General features: G+C 43.6%; 1 protein-coding gene across 3 annotated transcripts in view; it reads left to right on the top strand.

Moving 5' to 3' along the window:
* The window catches only part of Dcaf5 (DDB1 and CUL4 associated factor 5), a 99,649-nt gene that overhangs the window by 60,459 nt on the left and 21,461 nt on the right, over positions 1-17,729 (top strand). For all 3 annotated transcript variants that reach the window (XM_006973100.4, XM_006973101.4, XM_042260852.2), the window contains exon 7: positions 13,717-13,783. In XM_006973100.4, the coding sequence (XP_006973162.2) occupies positions 13,717-13,783 (67 nt within the window). The remainder of the gene's footprint in view (positions 1-13,716; positions 13,784-17,729) is intronic.

Below are 17,729 nucleotides of genomic sequence, written 5' to 3'. Positions count from 1 at the left end.
CTAGCGTTGGAACATGTCTCTCAAAGGTGATTCATAGGCTCTGATTTCTAGGGTCAAGGCTTACTCAACGGCAGCCAGTCTGTGATCTGTACAACTGGGAGTTTTTCACTAGTCCAGACAGGATCTTTTTTGCTGCTTTTAAGTTGTTTGGGACAGGATCTCAATATATTTGCCTAGTCTGGCCTCAAACTTGCAATCATAATGTCTCAGCCTTCTAAATGGGTAGGATTACAGGCATTTGTCACTGCATCCAGCTTTATATTGACATCATTCCTATGTTTATACTCTGAAGACTCCTGTAGCCTGGGGCTCTGTGCTGTGCACTCTTCATTTAGTCACAGGCTGGGTAATCATCCCAGAGAGGAATTTGAGAATTTCCATAATAGGAATGAATGAACATGGATGATCCCATCTATCTGGGACAGCCTTCTAGCTTTTAATTACCAGAAGATTAGTCAGGCCCCATGAATGGATCCAAATACTGTGCCAGAGGGCCTGAACTTTTTTTTTTTTTTAAACCATCCTACGTTCACTAGGTAGTCCATTTGCCTCAAAATGAAATTAATATTTTGAGAAATTAGACTCAAGGAATAACATATGAAATAATGCTGTGCCCACTTTGTGGCCTACAAGTTCTAACCACAGAGCTTTCAGAGGTCATTTTGAACCAACTCTTCCTTTTGAGAAAGCTGTGATTCAGAAAGGTAAGGTGCCCAAATCGCCACATGTGTTCTTGTAGCTGAGCGAGGACTAGAACTCAGACTCTTAGAAGCAAGACAGACTGCGAAAACGAGTCAGTTTGTCTGGAGTGTACAGTAAGGAGCAGTGGGAGCTGTAGTTACCTGGAAAGCCTGTGTTCTGTCAAAGTGGGATGGTTCCCACTCCGTTTGCCCGTCATTCCCGGGACAGTCTCCATGTTGCCAAGTATCGGATTTTTTTTTTTAAACAAAGGTAGATTTTCTTGTGAAATACTGCTTTTAATTACTGTAACAAGTTGATACCTCATTGTAGTATTATAGCAAATCTGTGTATTGTCTGTATTCTGATGTAGGCCACCTTGAGATCTCTGTGCCTTACTCCACAGGATATTTTATCTCATGGTTGGTTCATGGTCTGTCTGATTAATGCTTGAGTGAAAACAACATTTCCTAGCTTTATGCCTTTCAAAATTAATAGAGCAGATGTTTGGTGAACATTATTATGCTCCAGATGCTATGGTGGACCAGTTCACATGGCTTTGCATGGTTTGATTTTCATTCCAAGCTCTTTATATAGTCTTCCCAGCTTTAGGCTACTAATGCATGGTTTGTTTATCTCTAGTATATATAATAATATTCACTGCTAGATTAGGGAACAGTAGCATTTAATTTGCTGGATATCAACAGAAACAAAACCCTAACAAAAGATTTGAGCTTTTTTTTTTTTTCTTTTTGAGACATGGTCTCACTATGTAGCAGGTTTTCTTTGGCCACCAACCACCTCCCAAATTACCACACGGGGACTTATTATTCGTTATGAATGTTTGGCCTTATCTTATGTTTGTCCCACTAGCTCTTATAACTTAATTTTACCTGTTTCTCTCCATCTATGTTTTGCCTTGGAGCTTTACCTTTCTTTCTCTCTGTTTTTTTGTTTTGTTTTTCGAGACAGGGTTTCTCTGTGTAGTTTTGGTGCCTGTCCTAGATCTCACTCTGTAGACCAGGGTGGCCTCGAACTCACAGAGATCCACCTGGCTCTGCCTCCCGAGTGCTGGAATTAAAGGTGTGCGCCACCACCGCTAGCCTTTCTTTCTTTCTTTCTTTCTTTCTTTCTTTCTTTCTTTCTTTCTTTCTTTCTTTCTTTCTTTCTTTCTTTCTTTCTTTCTGTCTGTCTGTCTGTCTGTCTGTCTGTCTGTCTTACTCTGTGTCTGTCTGGCTGGCTGGCCCTGGGTGTCACCCTCTTTCTTCCTTATTCTCTCTCCTCTCTCAAGCCTAGATTCCTCTTCCTATTTATTCTCTGTCTGCCGGCCCCACCTATCCCTCTACTGCCGAGATACTTAGCTTTTATTAGACCAGTCAGGTGCTTTAGGCAAGCAAAGCAGCACATCTTTACATCATTAAACAAATGCAGCATAAATAAATGTAACACATCTTTACATAGTTAAATATTCCACAACACTATGTGGCCCAGGCTGACCATGAACTTTTGGCCTAAAATGATCCCCCAGTCTCAGCTTCCTCCCTTGAGCAGTAAGGGCTACAGGCATAGGCTGACTGCCCCATTCTTGGAGTTGATTTTCAGCAAGTACACCTAGTCCCAGAGTCTAGTGAGTGACCTTGCAGCAAAACAGCATTCCTCCCCTAGAAGTCACCTGAGTTCAACAGTTCTCTCCTCAGTCATGGACCCTTACATTTTGTTTTGTTTTCTTCCTGAAGCTGGACTGGCTACACATTCTGTTCTAAGCTTTACAGTCTCATGTATACCCTGGGCGAGCTAAGCTCTTAACAGGGTTAAAAGAATGTTAATATTCCACCTGCTGGCTTTGCTGGTGTACATCACTCGCCTTTTATTCTCTTGATCTTTAAATGGCTCTTGTCCTAGCCTGGGTCTAGCGGAATGCCCAGGCTTCTGAGTAGCCAGTCTTTCATGCTAACAGCTTGTGTACCTGGAAATGGACGTGCTGAATATTTAAAAATCTCTCTTTAGTCTCAATTAATGGCTGGGCCTGCGTGTCCTATATCTCGCTGAAAGAGGAATGGGGAAGGAAAGAGCGGGATAGCCAAGTGTTCTTGAAAAGGCTGGGCAGCAGGGTGACAGAGCATTGGGATCTCTTTCTTGTGGATTTGACAGTTGGCAAGGGCCTCCAAAATCATGGTAATGAAATCATTGGCCCCTCTCCCAAAGGGCTCTTGTACTTCCTGAATCCAACAAAGTTTGTGACCTGGCTTCAGACATGATGTCACTGCTCACCCTCTCTGCTGATGTGGTGTGGGTAGGACGAGCATCCTGACTGTATGTGTAAGAACTCACCAGACTGGAGAATTGCCCTGTAAACTGTAGCTCTACTTTTCTGGGGCTCTTGTCTGTCCCCCTTTCCCCTAACACACACACCCATGTGACTGCACATGTGATATGCTCTTCTTCATAGGAAATAAAAATAGACTTTTCTACAGGAAAGTTGAACTCTTGGGTTCCGTCCTTTGATTTGTGTTAATGACTTTTGGCTAATTTTTTCTACTTTCTTGCTTTCTGTTTTTCCTCTTGTATTTGAATCCACGTAGCGACCTTCAGGTATAGTTGGTTTCATCCCCCTTGAAAGTAAGGCCTAGAGTGATTTGAAATGGCTGGTCGTGTCAGGACTGAACCAGGGTTAACTCCAAATCCTTCCCTGTGATTGTGGCCTCTTCTCGTTACCATGCTGCCTCCTGTGTTGCTAAGATCAAGTGGTCTTCGTGGGCCAATGGGGAGCTGCACACAGAGCGTGTGGTCAATGAATCCTTGCATGCATTGTTTAGGGAGTGGATTTTTAAAGGAGTTTTTGTGTGTGTACACATGTGCCACAGCACTACATGGAAGACAGCCTTCAGGTGGTGTCCCTCACCTTTCCACCTTGTTTGGGATAGGGTCTCCTCACTCTTTGTCAGTGTGAGACAGGGGAGTGTCGTCAGAATTTTAGACAGTCTTTTAATAAAAAACCCAAAGCCAGATATCAGGGTGAAAGCGGAAAGATCAGAGAAGCAGAACAGCCACCCACTAGTTCTTACCTCTTCGAAATCCTCAGCCTCAAGAGAGTGAGTTCCGGTTTCCTCACACCTTTCTCTGCCCAAATACCACTTCCTGGGATTAAAGGCATATGTGCTTCCCAAGCAAAAGGCATGAGATTTCAAGTGCTGGGATTAAAGGTGTGTGCCACCACTGCCTGACCTCTAGTGGCTGGCTCTGTCCTCTGATCCTCAGGCAAGTTTAATAGGATACACAATATATCATCACAGGGGAGTCTTCTGTGTCCGCTTCCTGTTTTCCTCTAGGGACATCCTGAGCATTAAAGAGGACTTTTGTGTGGGGTCTGGGGATCCACAAGCATGCCAAGTGCTTTTACCCACTGAGCCATCTCGCCAGCCACTAGGGAGTGGATAGCTTGTTTATTTGTTTTGTTTTCTTGAGACATGGTCTTACTGTGTAGTGTAACCCTGGCAGACCTGGAACTGGCTACAAAAGCCAGGCTGGCCTGGAACTCATGGAGATTCATTTACCTCTGATTAAAGGCATGTGCTACCATGGCCTGTGAGTGAATATTTTAGAAGATTTTGTTTTAACCAGGTGCAGACCTGTAGTCCTAGCTGCTGCAGAGGCTGAGGCAGGAGGATCCTACCATCCCCAAAGGAAGGACTAGGAAGGGCTGTAGCTCAGTGCTGGCATGCTGGCCTTCCATGTGTAAGGTCTTAAGATCTGATCCCCAGAACCAAGAGAGGAAAGGTGAATTGAAGAGCACTTGTTTATTAAATCAGCTGTTTTGAATTCTCTTAAATCTTGGGCCATTTTGAAAATCTGAGCACTGTGAATACTGTCAGAAAGTGCATATAGCTGGGCGATGGTGGTACCTGCCTTTAATCTCAGCACTTGGCAGAGGGAGGCAGATATCTGAGTTCAAGTCCAGCATGGTCTACAGAGTCCGAGGATAGCCAAGGCTACACAAAAACCCTGTCTCAAAAAAAATAAATAAAGTGCATATAACTGCATAATGTTGTAGATAATCATAAAGGTTTTCAGGACCCCAGGGACCTAGATGCTCAGCTATTACCAATCTTGAACAAAGAAGTTTTCCCTTGGTTGAGGTTCTTCTTGTAGTCCATTTACTGATTCAGTTTAAGAACTTAGAAATCGCCGGGCGGTGGTGGCGCATGCCTTTAATCCCAGCACTCGGGAGGCAGAGCCAGATGGATCTCTGTGAGTTCAAGGCCAGCCTGGGCTACCAAGTGAGCTCCAGGAAAGGTGCAAAGCTACACAGAGAAAGCCTGTCTTGAAAAAAAAAAAAAAAAAAAAAAAAAAAGAACTTAGAAATCATGGAAAGCCCACTAGAGGTAGTCTAATTAATAACTGTTTGGCTGAAAAAGAACACAAGGCAATCTGGATTTGTTCTTAGGTTAGGAATAAGTAGAATTGTTGCAACCTGGTAACAGGACCTGACAGTTCCCCTTTAGGCACAACCTTAGCTAGGAGTGTGGACCCAACTGGACACCTCAGCAGACATTAACGAAGTAGGACCGGTCAAAGTGCCTGCCAGTCTCCTTCGCCATATGATCCGGTCAATAGCTTTGCCTTTTCTTCCTGCTCCTCAAGCTTCAGAGAAAAGAGGAAATCATCTTAGAGTGCTTAGAGCCTTGACTTGAATAACCAGTATAGTTGGACTGAAGTGAGATGGTCCAGTCCCTGACTACCAAAACTGTGGCCAGTGGAGGGAAGACTGGGTACCAATGCCAGCTGGCTAATGCCGCTTCAGCCCAAACCTGGGTTTCCAAAATGAGTTTCCACAAATTCTTGTCTTCAAGTAAGGCAGGCTACTTGCTTATAGCACCTGCTGTTGATTTGGATGGAGCTTTTTGTAAAAGTTTTCTTCCTTACTGATTATTTGAATATTATCAGCTGCTGTTATAAAATACTTCTTAACATATTTTTCCCTACTCAGACCTCATAAAGCTTGGTTATTAATAAACCAAAGAATTCCAGAAGTTTAATAGAGCTAAAATGGCAAGTGAACCAAAACAACAAGAATAATCTAATTTCACATGCAAAACCAATATTATTCTTGTGGGTATGAATATGTATATATGCTCTCATCCTCTGGGTATGCATGTATGTATGTTTTCATTAAGAGCCAATACAATTCTATTTGTCTTATCACCAGTTAAATCTGTCGCTTGCCCATCTCCAGAGAAAATTTGCTGTAATGCTTTAGATAATATTTGTGGCAGGTACTAGTATAAATAAATGTATAACCAGACATGTGTTTATACAACTAGTAAACCTTCCTCTGGAAATGATCTCTGAAGAGTCTTCACAAAGTTGTACTGTCTTATTTTTTTCCTCCCTTCTAACAAAGTTCAGGGGAACTAAAGAGCTATGTTAATTAAATAAAAATAGCAGTTTCTCTTCTATTACTGATCCTGGCCAAAGAGCCATCTGGTTTTTCTAGCCTAGTCAATACAGTTAATTAGACAGGCATGCCATTTACTGGAGAATAATTAATCAATTACTGTGGAAGGAGCCCTTGGAGAGAACTCTAAGTTGATCAACATGCACTGAGTAGTAACTGATTGATATATTTCCTTCAGTAGATGTTGGAGAATATTGAGAGCTATGCAGACATGCATACCACACACATACACATGGTGTACACACACACACACACACACACACACACACACACACACACACTCTCACACACTTTTATGTGTGTTTTTGTTTCCATCCATCCAGCCATCTACATAGCTGTTAAGAGAGCGGCAAGAGATTCTTCTCTTCCAAAGGGCCTGTTGAGACTTATTCTGAGTATTAATTAGACTATGTCTAGTGGTTGGCTTGTCTTTCTTGTTTGTTTGTTTTTTCCTTTTAACTCAGATTTTTTTTGTTGGTAACCATATTTCTAAAATCATATAAAACTTACAAGTAGCTGCTAGGAATTTACCTGTACTCCAGACAGCACTCTGAAATCACTTTTCTGTCATAGGCCTAATTTAGATCTTGATTTGAGCTTGTGTGTGTGCATGCATGTGTGCATTTACATCTTGGATGTTTCTTGGGTGAGCTTCTCAGATAGTAAAAGCACCTTGCAAACAAAGAGAAATGTCTAGAGAAAGTTGTTATTTAAGAGATGAAGAAGAGCACTGGAAAGATGTTATGTTAGTTACTTTTCTGTTGCTATGCTAAAACACCATGACCATGGCAACTTATAAAAGAGATTAATTTGGCTTAAAGTTTCACAGGGTTAGGGTTCATTAAATAGTGTTATGAAGGAACAGCTGAGAGCTCACATCTTGATTCACAAGTAGTGATGGGGAAGAGAGAGAGAAAGAGAGAACACAAACACACAGAGACACACTTCCTTCCAAAAGGCCACGCCTCTTAATCCTTTCCAAATAGTTCTACCAACTGGAGACCAAGTATTCAAGTATATGAGCCTATGAGGGCTGTTCTTGTTCCAACCATCACAAATGACTCAGTGGTTAAGAGCACTTGTTGCTCTTGCAGAGGGCCCAGGTTCAAGTCCCAGCACCTACCTGGTGGCTCCCAACCATCTGCAGCTCCAGTTCCAGGGGATCTGACGCATGCACGTGGTGCACTTCCATGCATGCGGTGCACTTCCATGCATGCAGGTAAAACATTTGTACACATAAAGTATATTTTTAATTTTTTTTTTTAAAGAGAGGGATGAGAAAGTAGGGGCTGGAGAAATGGCTCAGTGGTTAAAAGTATAGCTTGTTCTTCCTGAAGACCTAAGTTCAGTTCCTAGTATCAACATCTGGTAGCTCATAACCACCAGTAACTATAGCTCTAGGGAGATCTGACTCCCCTGGTCTCTCTGTGCACCTGCACTCATACATACACATAATTTTTTTTTTTTTATTTAAAAGAGAGAGATGAAGAAATGGGCCAAGTGTTGGGTTTTATCACAGCACCAGGGAATAACGAGTGTCACCCAATGACTGTTTCTGTATGCATTAGTTAGTGAGTTGACACAGTATCAGGGCAAATAAACCCACAGCACTGCCTGTGTGCTGATCTTTTTGTTGGTGCTGTTTCTGGTGTTGCTTCTGATGTGTTCTTGAAATCTGATGTGAAGGAGTGATTGTTGAGCCTCCCTATGCTTGATCAAGCTAGTATCTCTGTATGCCAGTGGATTCGATTAAACGTCATTGTACTCTTAAGTGAATGGTGATAGGAATCATTGTGTAGCCAGCGGTTAAAGCTTTGATACTAGTTGGAAAAGATTGTGGAGAATCTGAACCCTACAACCCACGCTCAGTTTTGTATTGTTGTTACCCTTCTTGCCCCAAAGCCAAAGTATGTCTCCTTTGACCCAAGGTGGTATATGGTTCTCCTACCTTTCTTTAACTCCGAGTATTTGGAAATGAGGACACCATTCAAGTAGTCTTTGAAACAGTCTTCCTCCTTTGGCATCTTCTTGTTCTACTCACCTACAAGGTAAAGCCTCCTAAGAACTGAGTTTTGGGGGTTTTGTTTGTTTTGAGACAAAGTCTATATAGCCCCAACTGTCCTGGAACTCTCTATGTAGAGCAGGCTAACCTCAAACTCACAGAGATCCGCCTGCCTCTGCCTCCCAAGTGCTGGGATTAAAGGCGTGCGCCACCACACCTGGTTGAAACTGAGTTTTTAGTTTGTTTAGAATGAGGCTAAATAAGAAACTTAGCTGAGAAATGGCCAATTCTTCATTTTTATGTATCTGCCTGGCTAAAAGCCATTTTTACCCCTTTATTTTTTCCATCCTTCTTCTCCTTCCTCCTTTTTCCCTTTTAAGACAGTTTTATTGTGTAGCCCAGACTGTCCTGGGACATCAGTTTCCCTGCCTGGGCCCCCAAAGTGCTGGGGTTGATACATGTAACTGCACACCCAGTTTGACACCTAATTTCAAATAGCATCTGTGATTTGTACCCAGAGAACCTTATCCAAAGCTGATCCATGGTCAAGGACTTCTGGTCCAGAGAGCAGTAAGGTTGGTACCAGAGTAGTTACCCCAGATTCGTATGTTTAATATCTCTGTTCCCTTTTATGGTGTTCACATTTAAAACATCACTGTAGGGCTCGTGACATGGCTCACCAAGCCTGTCAACCTGTTTTATCCCTTTGATCCCTATGGTAGAAGGAAAGAACCAACTTTCAAAAGTTGTCTTCTGAGTTCCACACGCCCTTCATGATACAGGTGGCCACTCACATGCACAGCACACACACTTAAACAAACATCTCCATGGGGAAATCCCACAATTTACTGTAAAATTTTACAAGAAGATTGAAGCAGGATCACGCCTGTAATCCCAGCACTCGGGAGGCAGAGGCAGGCGGATCTCTGTGAGTTTAAGGCCAGCCTGGTCTACAAGAGTGAGTTCCAGGACAGGCTCCAAAACTACACAGAGAAACCCTGTCTCGAAAAACCAAACAAAACAAAAAACAAAAAAAAGATTGAGGCAGGAGATCTGATAGTTCTAAGCCAGCCTAGGCCAATAATAGTGAGATACTGTCTCAAACAGGTGGGGAAGGAGGGAGGGAGAGAAACAGGAGGTGAGGAGAGGAGGAGGTGAGGAGAGGGGAGAGGAGGTCAGGAGATGAGGAGGGCTAGGCTGTTTGTAAGTGGAGGTCAGCTTGGCCTGTATAAGACTCTTTCTTAAAAATTAACCAAGCTAAAACAGTTTTTAAAAAACCAATTGGAATTGGGTGTCAAGATAAAGGGAGACGATTAGAGCTGGGGAGGTGTCCAGGCTGGTGAAGTGCTTGTATGTGAGTGTGAGGACCCAGTTCCAATACCCCAACACTCTCCAGAACCATGTGGAAAACTGGATCATGATGGCCCAGTCTTTAATCCCAACAATGTGGAAAAAGAGATAGATAGATAGATAGATAGATAGATAGATAGATAGATAGATAGATAGATAGATAGATAGATAGAGAGAGAGAGAATTATACCTCTTTTTTTCATCACTTAAGATGCTTTATGGTTAGTCCAAATGATTATGTGTAAGGAAAGTTAATGAGATCGTGCACTGTAGCTTTCTCTTGGTAGTGACCGGCGGTAGTTAGCGCTCTTCTGTCTTTGTTTCTTGTCCAGTCTCTGTTGTCCCCACAGCGGAGTGCTTTTACGGGAGCCCACCAGGACTTCAGTGCCTTGAGCTCCAACCGTTTGCAGGCCTCACTCAGTCTGAGGCTTCAACCAGCCCAGTCCTAGGAGGCAACCTTAGGAAAGGAAATTCTTCCTGTGGTGATACTAAATGCCTCTCTATACAGGCCCTCTTGAAATAATCTTCTGCACAGCTTTGAAAAAAAGCAAGGCCTGATGACAAAGGCCTGTGATCACAAGTTCAAGGCCAGCCTGGGCAAGCTAATACGATCCAGTCTCAAGACAGTGAGTTTTTAAAAGACTGGGAGATGAGTTGAGTGGTAGAGTGTCCGCTCGGCATGTAGCCCAGGCTGACCCGGAACTCTTATGTAGCTTAGGCTAGTATCTTCCTCACTCAGCTCTTTGCCTCAAAGCCTTTGGAACACTTGGATGGCAGGTTTGAGACATTACACACAGTTTGCTAATTTATATTTTTGAAATATCCCAGAATCCTCTGCCCTGTTCTGGAATAGTTTGCTCCCTAATTTTCTCCAGGGTTTTGTTCAAAATGCCATTTTATCAGAGGCCTTCTGTGAACACCCTACATAAAACAGAAACAAGCTGCCCCACCACTCCCTAGATTCTCCACCCAGATGATTGGCTTTTCTTTGGATGTTTACCGGCCCCGAGAACACTGTGTATGTGACTGTTTCTTGTCCCTAGCCTTGTGCCTTGTCCACATTTATAAGATGATAGTTCCATGAGGGCGGGGACAGGGTCTCTTTTCCTTCCCTGGAACAGTGCTCAGCACATAGTAGACACTCAATAAATATTTGTTTAAAGAATAAAAGAATGAACTTATTTTTATTTCGGACTCTCCCAGTTAACAGTATCCCAGGCAGCCCAACTGTTAATGTTGGCCAGAGTCCAGCAGACAACCACTAAATGCCATAAATGAATTCCTCAGGGCATCTTGTAATTCCAGTGTTAGTGAGCACTTACCCAGTCTGACTCGATGTCAGTGGGGTGAGACCCCCTCCCTGGAAGTTCTCCCAAGCAGTTCTGTCCGGGGAGATGAAGAGAGCTTTTAAGGGGAAGAGCTATCAGAACTTGCCTTATCCCCAAAAGCATTTAAAGCATCCTAAGCATTTTCTGTGTGTCTGAGGAGCTACCATATTAAAGCCAACAGGCTTAACTCTGTGGGAGCATTTTCTTCCTTCTAAGGCTGTCTTCTGAGTCAGCGTTCTGTCTGGACGGGCGGCCCTTTAACGTTCCCAGGGCTCTGCCCCAGGAAGCACTGAGCAAGTAGCAAGCACCCATCCTTCAGTGAAGTAAACCTGACAAGCATGGCCTGGTAGTACTTTTTTAGTATGATTTTTTGTTTATTTAGTTTGGGGAAGGAAGGAAGCAGGAATTCTATGTCAGGTTTACCGCCTCTTTCAAGCAGAACATGAAGCAGTGAGATATTGACTAGCGAGTTTTAGTCCATGCTTACACACATACTTGCATGTAATTAGATGACTCTTTGGTGTCCTGGTGTCCTCCCCCCTGTCTTACGGTGGTTCAGTTTTCTCTGGAAATACAGTAAGCGACAGCAGAGCAGAGACGTGTGAGAGGGAGAGGATGACTGCAGGAACCGCCTGTGGCCACCGGCAGTTTGAGTTTGCCCGTGACGGGGAAGCTGTTCTTCTGTCAGGGCAGGGAGCTGGGCTGCTCAGAAGCCTGCTCACGTCGTCTTTGGTTAATGGCTGCTCCTGCACAGCACTCATTTCTTAGAGCAGTCTGCAGACAGGCTTTGGAGAAAGGCTTTGGGAAGAGATGTCGAGCCTGGCAGTTGGCAGTCAGGCAGAAGGTGGCCCGAGGGATAGGGAGTTAGACCGGCTGAGCCCGCAGGCTACAGGAGAGCCATTGCTGTGTTCTTCACCCCCTCGACTTTCTTCTCTGAAGCTAGCTTAGTGCTCACACTGATCTTGTCTCAACCCCCCTCCCCCTGCAGACAGGGTTTCTCTGTGTAGTTTCGGAGCCTGGATCTCGCTCTGTAGACCAGGCTGGCCTCGAACTCACAGAGTTCGAGGCCAGCCTGCCTCTGCCTCTCCAGCGCTGAGATTAAAGGCGTGCGCCACCACTGCCCGGCTCATCTCAACTCTTATTATGGTTTTTAAAAAAATGATTTACTAGCCTTCAAAAACCTTGAGGAGCACGAGTAAAAGGTGAAGGCAGGACATTTATAGTGAAGCTGTGTTCTCCTCAAGGGTCCAGGCAGTGAGGAGAAAGCCCTGACTTAGTATCTTCGCCTGCTAAATGAGAGAGCCAGGTTGTTGTTCTTCAAGAATGAATGGTGGAACCCAGATGAGACCCTGATGTCCCTGTCTACCACCTAAGTGGTTGACAAGTCACTCACCATGTAAATTTGCTCAAGACTAGGAAACCCAAAGGTAACAAACGATGCTACACTCCAATTGAAAAGCTTCCTTGCAGTTCAGAAGTTGGAATTCAGGAGCCCAGGAATTTCACACCAAGATTAACAAAAAAGATTTACTCACTATATACTAACCCGGAGCAGCTGATATGCCAGCCACGCTGTTACTCACAAAGGCATGTAAAGTGACACCTGGATTCCCAAGGGACTTACATCAAGTAGAAAATGTAAAACATGTAGGTATACAAGTCGCTAGGTTCCATTAAGAGAATACAGGCTTGGCAATTCCCAGAGGAGTTGAGACAGGATCAGCGTGAGCACTGGGCCAGCTTCAGAGAAAGCCATGAAGGCCAAAGAGACACGCAATGTGTTTATGCATCTAATTAATTAGATCTAGCAATAATGACCCCTTTCAGACTGGGCAATTTGACGCTGCTACATTAAAACAATGCTATGTCCTTGGCACTAAGTCATGTTTGGGTTGGCAGCAGATTGTCAGGGGGAGAAACTTCAGGATGTCAGGGGGATGCAGAGAAACTCCAGGATGTCAGGGGGATGCAGAGAAACTTCAGCATGTCAGGGGGATGCAGAGAAACTCCAGGATGTCAGGGGGATGCAGAGAAACTTCAGGATGTCAGGGGGATGCAGAGAAACTCCAGGATGTCAGGGGGATGCAGAGAAACTCCAGGATGTCAGGGGGATGCAGAGAAACTCCAGGATGTCAGGGGGATGCAGAGAAACTCCAGGATGTCAGGGGATGCAGAGAAACTCCAGGATGTCAGGGAATGCAGAGAAACTCCAGGATGTCAGGGGATGCAGAGAAACTCCAGGATGTCAGGGGATGCAGAGAAACTCCAGGATGTCACAGGGATGCAGGGAAACTCCAGGATGTCACAGGGATGCAGGGAAGCTCCAGGATGTCAGGGGATGCAGAGAAACTTCAGGATGTCAGGGGATGCAGAGAAACTCCAGGATGTCACAGGGATGCAGGGAAACTCCAGGATGTCACAGGGATGCAGAGAAACTCCAGGATGTCACAAGGATGCAGAGAAACTCCAGGATGTCACAGGGATGCAGAGTTTAGGATGTTTGACCTCACATTAATGATCTCTATGAAGATCCTAGTTTATTTTCTACCTTGTGATCTATAAATATTTGTACTAGGCTATTTGCTTTGTGGCACCTTAAATATATGACAATCTATATTGTTTTTTAAAAATTGTATGTGTGGCAGAGAAAAACTGTTCTTGCCTTTCACTGTGGGATCTGGGGATCAAACTCAGGTCATCAGGCTTGCACAGCAATTGCCTTTGCTCACTAAGACATCTCACTGGCCCTGTTGTAAAAAAAATTTCTCTTTACTGAATGACATAGGTATATCACAAGGTTATATAACATTTATTATTATTATTATTATTATTATTATATATGTAATTGAATAATTATGTTCCCAATTATGAAATAATAAATGCAATGTCTCTTGTTCCAACAGTATATCCTCTCAGGCTCTGATGACTTCAACCTGTACATGTGGAAGATTCCTGCAGATCCAGAAGCAGGTGAGTATGTCCCACTGTGGATATGGTGCACATTGGCTCTCTTGGCCTATGGCATGCCATTCCCTGAGAGAATACTGGTACAAAGGATGAATATATGTCTTTTAAAAATATTTTTTAGATTTTTATTTCATTTTATGTGTATGAAAGTTTTGCCTGCTTATGAATGTATGTGTATATGTGTGTCTGGTACCCTCAGGAGGGTGTGAAGTCCCTTGGAAGTGGAGTTACAGATGATTGTGAGCCACCATGTAGGTGCTGGGAACCCAACCTGGGTCCTCTGCAAAAGTAAAAAGTGCTAACTGCTGAGCTTTCTCTCCAACCCCTAATACTTCTTTCTTTTAATATAAGCAGTTTATCAGAAGATGTCCAAGGGAATTTTTAAAATGAAGATTAGAAGTCAGGTCATATACATCGTATCTGGCATAAATGATACTTAGATATTTTTTCCCAAGAACCTCCTTTCTTTTTTAAAAGTTTATAATCTACTTATTTGAGTGTGTGTGTGTGTGTGTGTGTGTGTGTGTGTGTGTGTGTGTGGGCGCGCGCGCACATGCATGAATGCACACTAGCCATGGCGCACGTGGAAGCTAGAGGAGAGTTAACTTGCCGGGTCAGTTTCCTCTCCCCCGTGTGGGGCCAGGGATTGGACACGGGTTGTCGGCTCCGCAGTGAGCACCTTACCCCTTGAGCTGCCGCTCTGATCCCAGAACCTTCCTGCTGTCGGTCACTCTTTTCTTCCTTTGGTTTGGTTTTTGAGACAGGGTTTCTCTGTGTAGCTCTACCTGTCCTGGAACTCACTCTGTAGACCAGGCTGGCCTTGAACTCATAGAAATCCACCTGCCTCTGCCTCCCGAGTGCTGGGATTCAAGGAGTGCGCCACTCACTCTTTATGGGTGAGATTAGAGGTAGTTCCTAGAAACAGGGTTTCACTATGTACTCCAGACTAACCTGGAGTTCTGAATCCTCCTGCCTCGACCTCTAGATTGCTGAGATTTAAGTGTGTGCTACCACACCCTCCTCCTAAAAATCTTTCTTTAGACCTTAGGAATTTCTTCTATATCCTGTTTCAAAGGATTTTCCCAGAACATTTATAATTTTTTATTATTTTAAATTGTGTGTGTGTGTGTGTGTGTGTAGGTATGTGCACACGAATATCAGTACCCCTGAAGGCGACAGGCCTTGGTCCCTTGGAGATGGGAACATGGGGGCTGGGAACTTAACTCTAGTCCTCTACAAGAATAGGAAGTGCTCTTGACTTCAGAACCATTTCTCCAGCCCTGGAGTTTTTTTGTTTGTTTTGTTTTAGGTTTTTAAATATATATGTTGCTGTTCAGTGCTTTCCCTCCTCCATCACACACCCTGCTGCTTGTTTTATGCTTGATTGGTTGCTTGGTGATGTTAACTAAAGGAGGGCTTCTCTGATGACGGGCGGGTGTGTTTCTTGAGGTTTGCTAACCCTAGGCACCAAGTAACCATTCCTGTACTTGCTCTAGATGTATGCAGACAAAAGCCTAGGTTTTCCATAAATTTGGATTTAAGTTGTCTGAGTTTTCAACATTTTTTAAAAATTGCTTAAACATTTTTTTAATTTGTTTTTATTTTATATGCATTGGTGTTTTGCCATGGGTGTCAGGTCCCATGGAACTGGAGTTACAGTTGTGAGCTGCCATGTGGGTGCTGGGAATTGAGTCAGGATCCTCTGGAAGAGCAGTCAGTGCTCCTGACCACTGAGCCATCTCTCCAGCCCCTCAACCTCATTTTTTTTTTTTTTTTAAGATTTATTCATTTTGTTGTATTGTGTTTTGCCTCCATATTTGTCTGGTCTGTGCTCCACGTGTGTGCTTGGTGCACATGGAGGTCAGAGGAGGGCATCAGATTCCCTGGAACTAGGGTTACAGATGATTGTGAGTCACCATTTAGGTGCTGGGAATCGAAGCTTGGTCCTCTGCAAGAGCAACAAGTGTTCTTAACTGCTGAGCGATCTCTCCAGCCCCTCAAACCTCGTTTTTCAATAATGGTGTCCTCACCTATTTAATGTTACCTACTGCCAGAAAAATGTCTTGTTTTTAATTTGAGGACAGCTCAACTCAACTGATATAGGCAATACATGGGTGGCATCAAACTGAAAAGTGGTCATCAGAAAAATCACAGGACTCTGCCAAGTATGACACAAAATATGTCCGGTGCTCAGAGCTGGGAGATATTTCTTCAGCTTTGTCTGTTGCTGAATGAATAATGTCACTACCAAACTCCTAAAATGGGGGTCGGGTGGGGTGTATCCAGTTGCTGTGGTCTGATTACTAAGTAAGTTATAAAGCACTTTGCTTCTGGAATTTGGAAGTTGGAGAAGCAGCCTCGCTCTCAAGCACAGCCAGATGTGCAGCAGTCTGCCCGAGCAGAGAGAACGCTGGCATTGGAGTTTATTCTGGAGTTCACCGCCCCCACAGCTCATAGATTGATAGCTGAGAAGTAATCTTTGGGTTTAAGTGTATCTTTCACCTGGACTTGTGGTAGTTTTAATTATTAAACCAATATATCTTTTAAAGTAGAAAGGCTATCCCTTCCCCTTTCTGGAGCTGTTCTCTACAGTCTTTTCACACTTCTATAAAGAAAAATGGGAGTTAGCAACAGAATGGGAGTTTTTGTATCTTTTATAGTGGTGCACACCTTTAATCCCAGCATTCAGGACCAAGGCCAGCCTGGTCTACATGTTGAATTCCAAGACAGCCAGGGCTATATAAAAAGACCCTATCTTATAAAACAAAAACAAACAAAAAACCCATAAATGTATTCCCTCATATTTCTGTAAGTTGAAGGGTCAAGGTACCACCAGTAGATTGTGTTTCTCTCTGGCTTGAAGATGGTCTTTTTCCTCTGTCCCCTCTCCCTGATGTCCCTTCTCCTTGCAAGGTAGCTCTCAATTCCCTTTCAAGATGTTCTTCAGAGATGGCTTATTTTGTAGTTCCTCGGGTGAGGTTGGTTCTTCTTGCTACACTGATTTCTCTCTTAGTCTGTCCTGTCTCTGTGGGTCAGTTAATCCAGTTAGTGGATTCCGCAGATGTAGTCAGACTGGGCCAAAGTGTGCTACAAGGTGTGTGGAAAGCACACCCAAGGCCAGGTGCACACCTTTAATCCCAGTACTGGGAGACAGAGGTAGGTGGATCCCTGAGAATTCCAGATCGACCAGAATTAAATAGTGAGAGCCCATCTTAAAAACAAATAGCAAACCAAAAAATACAGCAAGTTTCGTATAAGCTGTTGGAGGCTACAAACCCCACATCCACTTAAATTATACTTGAGTTAGTCAGAAGCCCACCATCTCCACCCTGGCTATTGCTGACTTCAGTGTCAAGGTTTCTCTGTTTGCAAGGGCAGGGCCATATGGTTTCCCGCTTGTTGGCTTCAGTAGCTGGTGGTTGTGGGCTTGCTTTCTCTGTGTCTCCAGCATTACATTATCAGTCACAGAAAATCAGTTCCTTTAATCATCATCTTGTTCTGCATGGAATGAAAGTACCTTTTGCAGTTATTTTTAGTAAGCTTGATTCATCTGGAATACCAGCCTGCTGCCACTACTGACGGAACCCACCCAAATTCTCTCTTATGTGTGGACTTTCCTCTTCTTTCTGGGCATCCTCCTCCTTTTTCTCTACTTCTGCTATTACTGTAATTAAATTATTTTTATTAAAGTCATACATGTGTGTAATTTTTAAATCAAATAATTATTTAAAACTTAAAAGCCTTCTCTGCTTTGTCTGATAACAGCTTATAATTTATTTGTTTGCTTAATTTTCTTGTCGTTGGGTTTTGAAGGGGGAGATTGAGTTTTTGTTGTTATTTTGGGTTTGGGCTTTTTTGGCAGGGTTTCTCTGTGTAGCCCTGGCTGTCTTGGAACTGGCTCTGTAGATCAGGCTTCCAACTCAGATCTGGGATCAAAGGCATGTGCCAC

Source organism: Peromyscus maniculatus, chromosome 14 (assembly GCF_049852395.1).
Source record: "Peromyscus maniculatus bairdii isolate BWxNUB_F1_BW_parent chromosome 14, HU_Pman_BW_mat_3.1, whole genome shotgun sequence".
In the NCBI taxonomy this organism is placed as follows: Eukaryota; Metazoa; Chordata; class Mammalia; order Rodentia; family Cricetidae; genus Peromyscus; species Peromyscus maniculatus.
The sequence above is the reverse complement of the archived record's forward strand: the minus strand, read 5'-3'. Positions and strand labels throughout refer to the sequence as shown.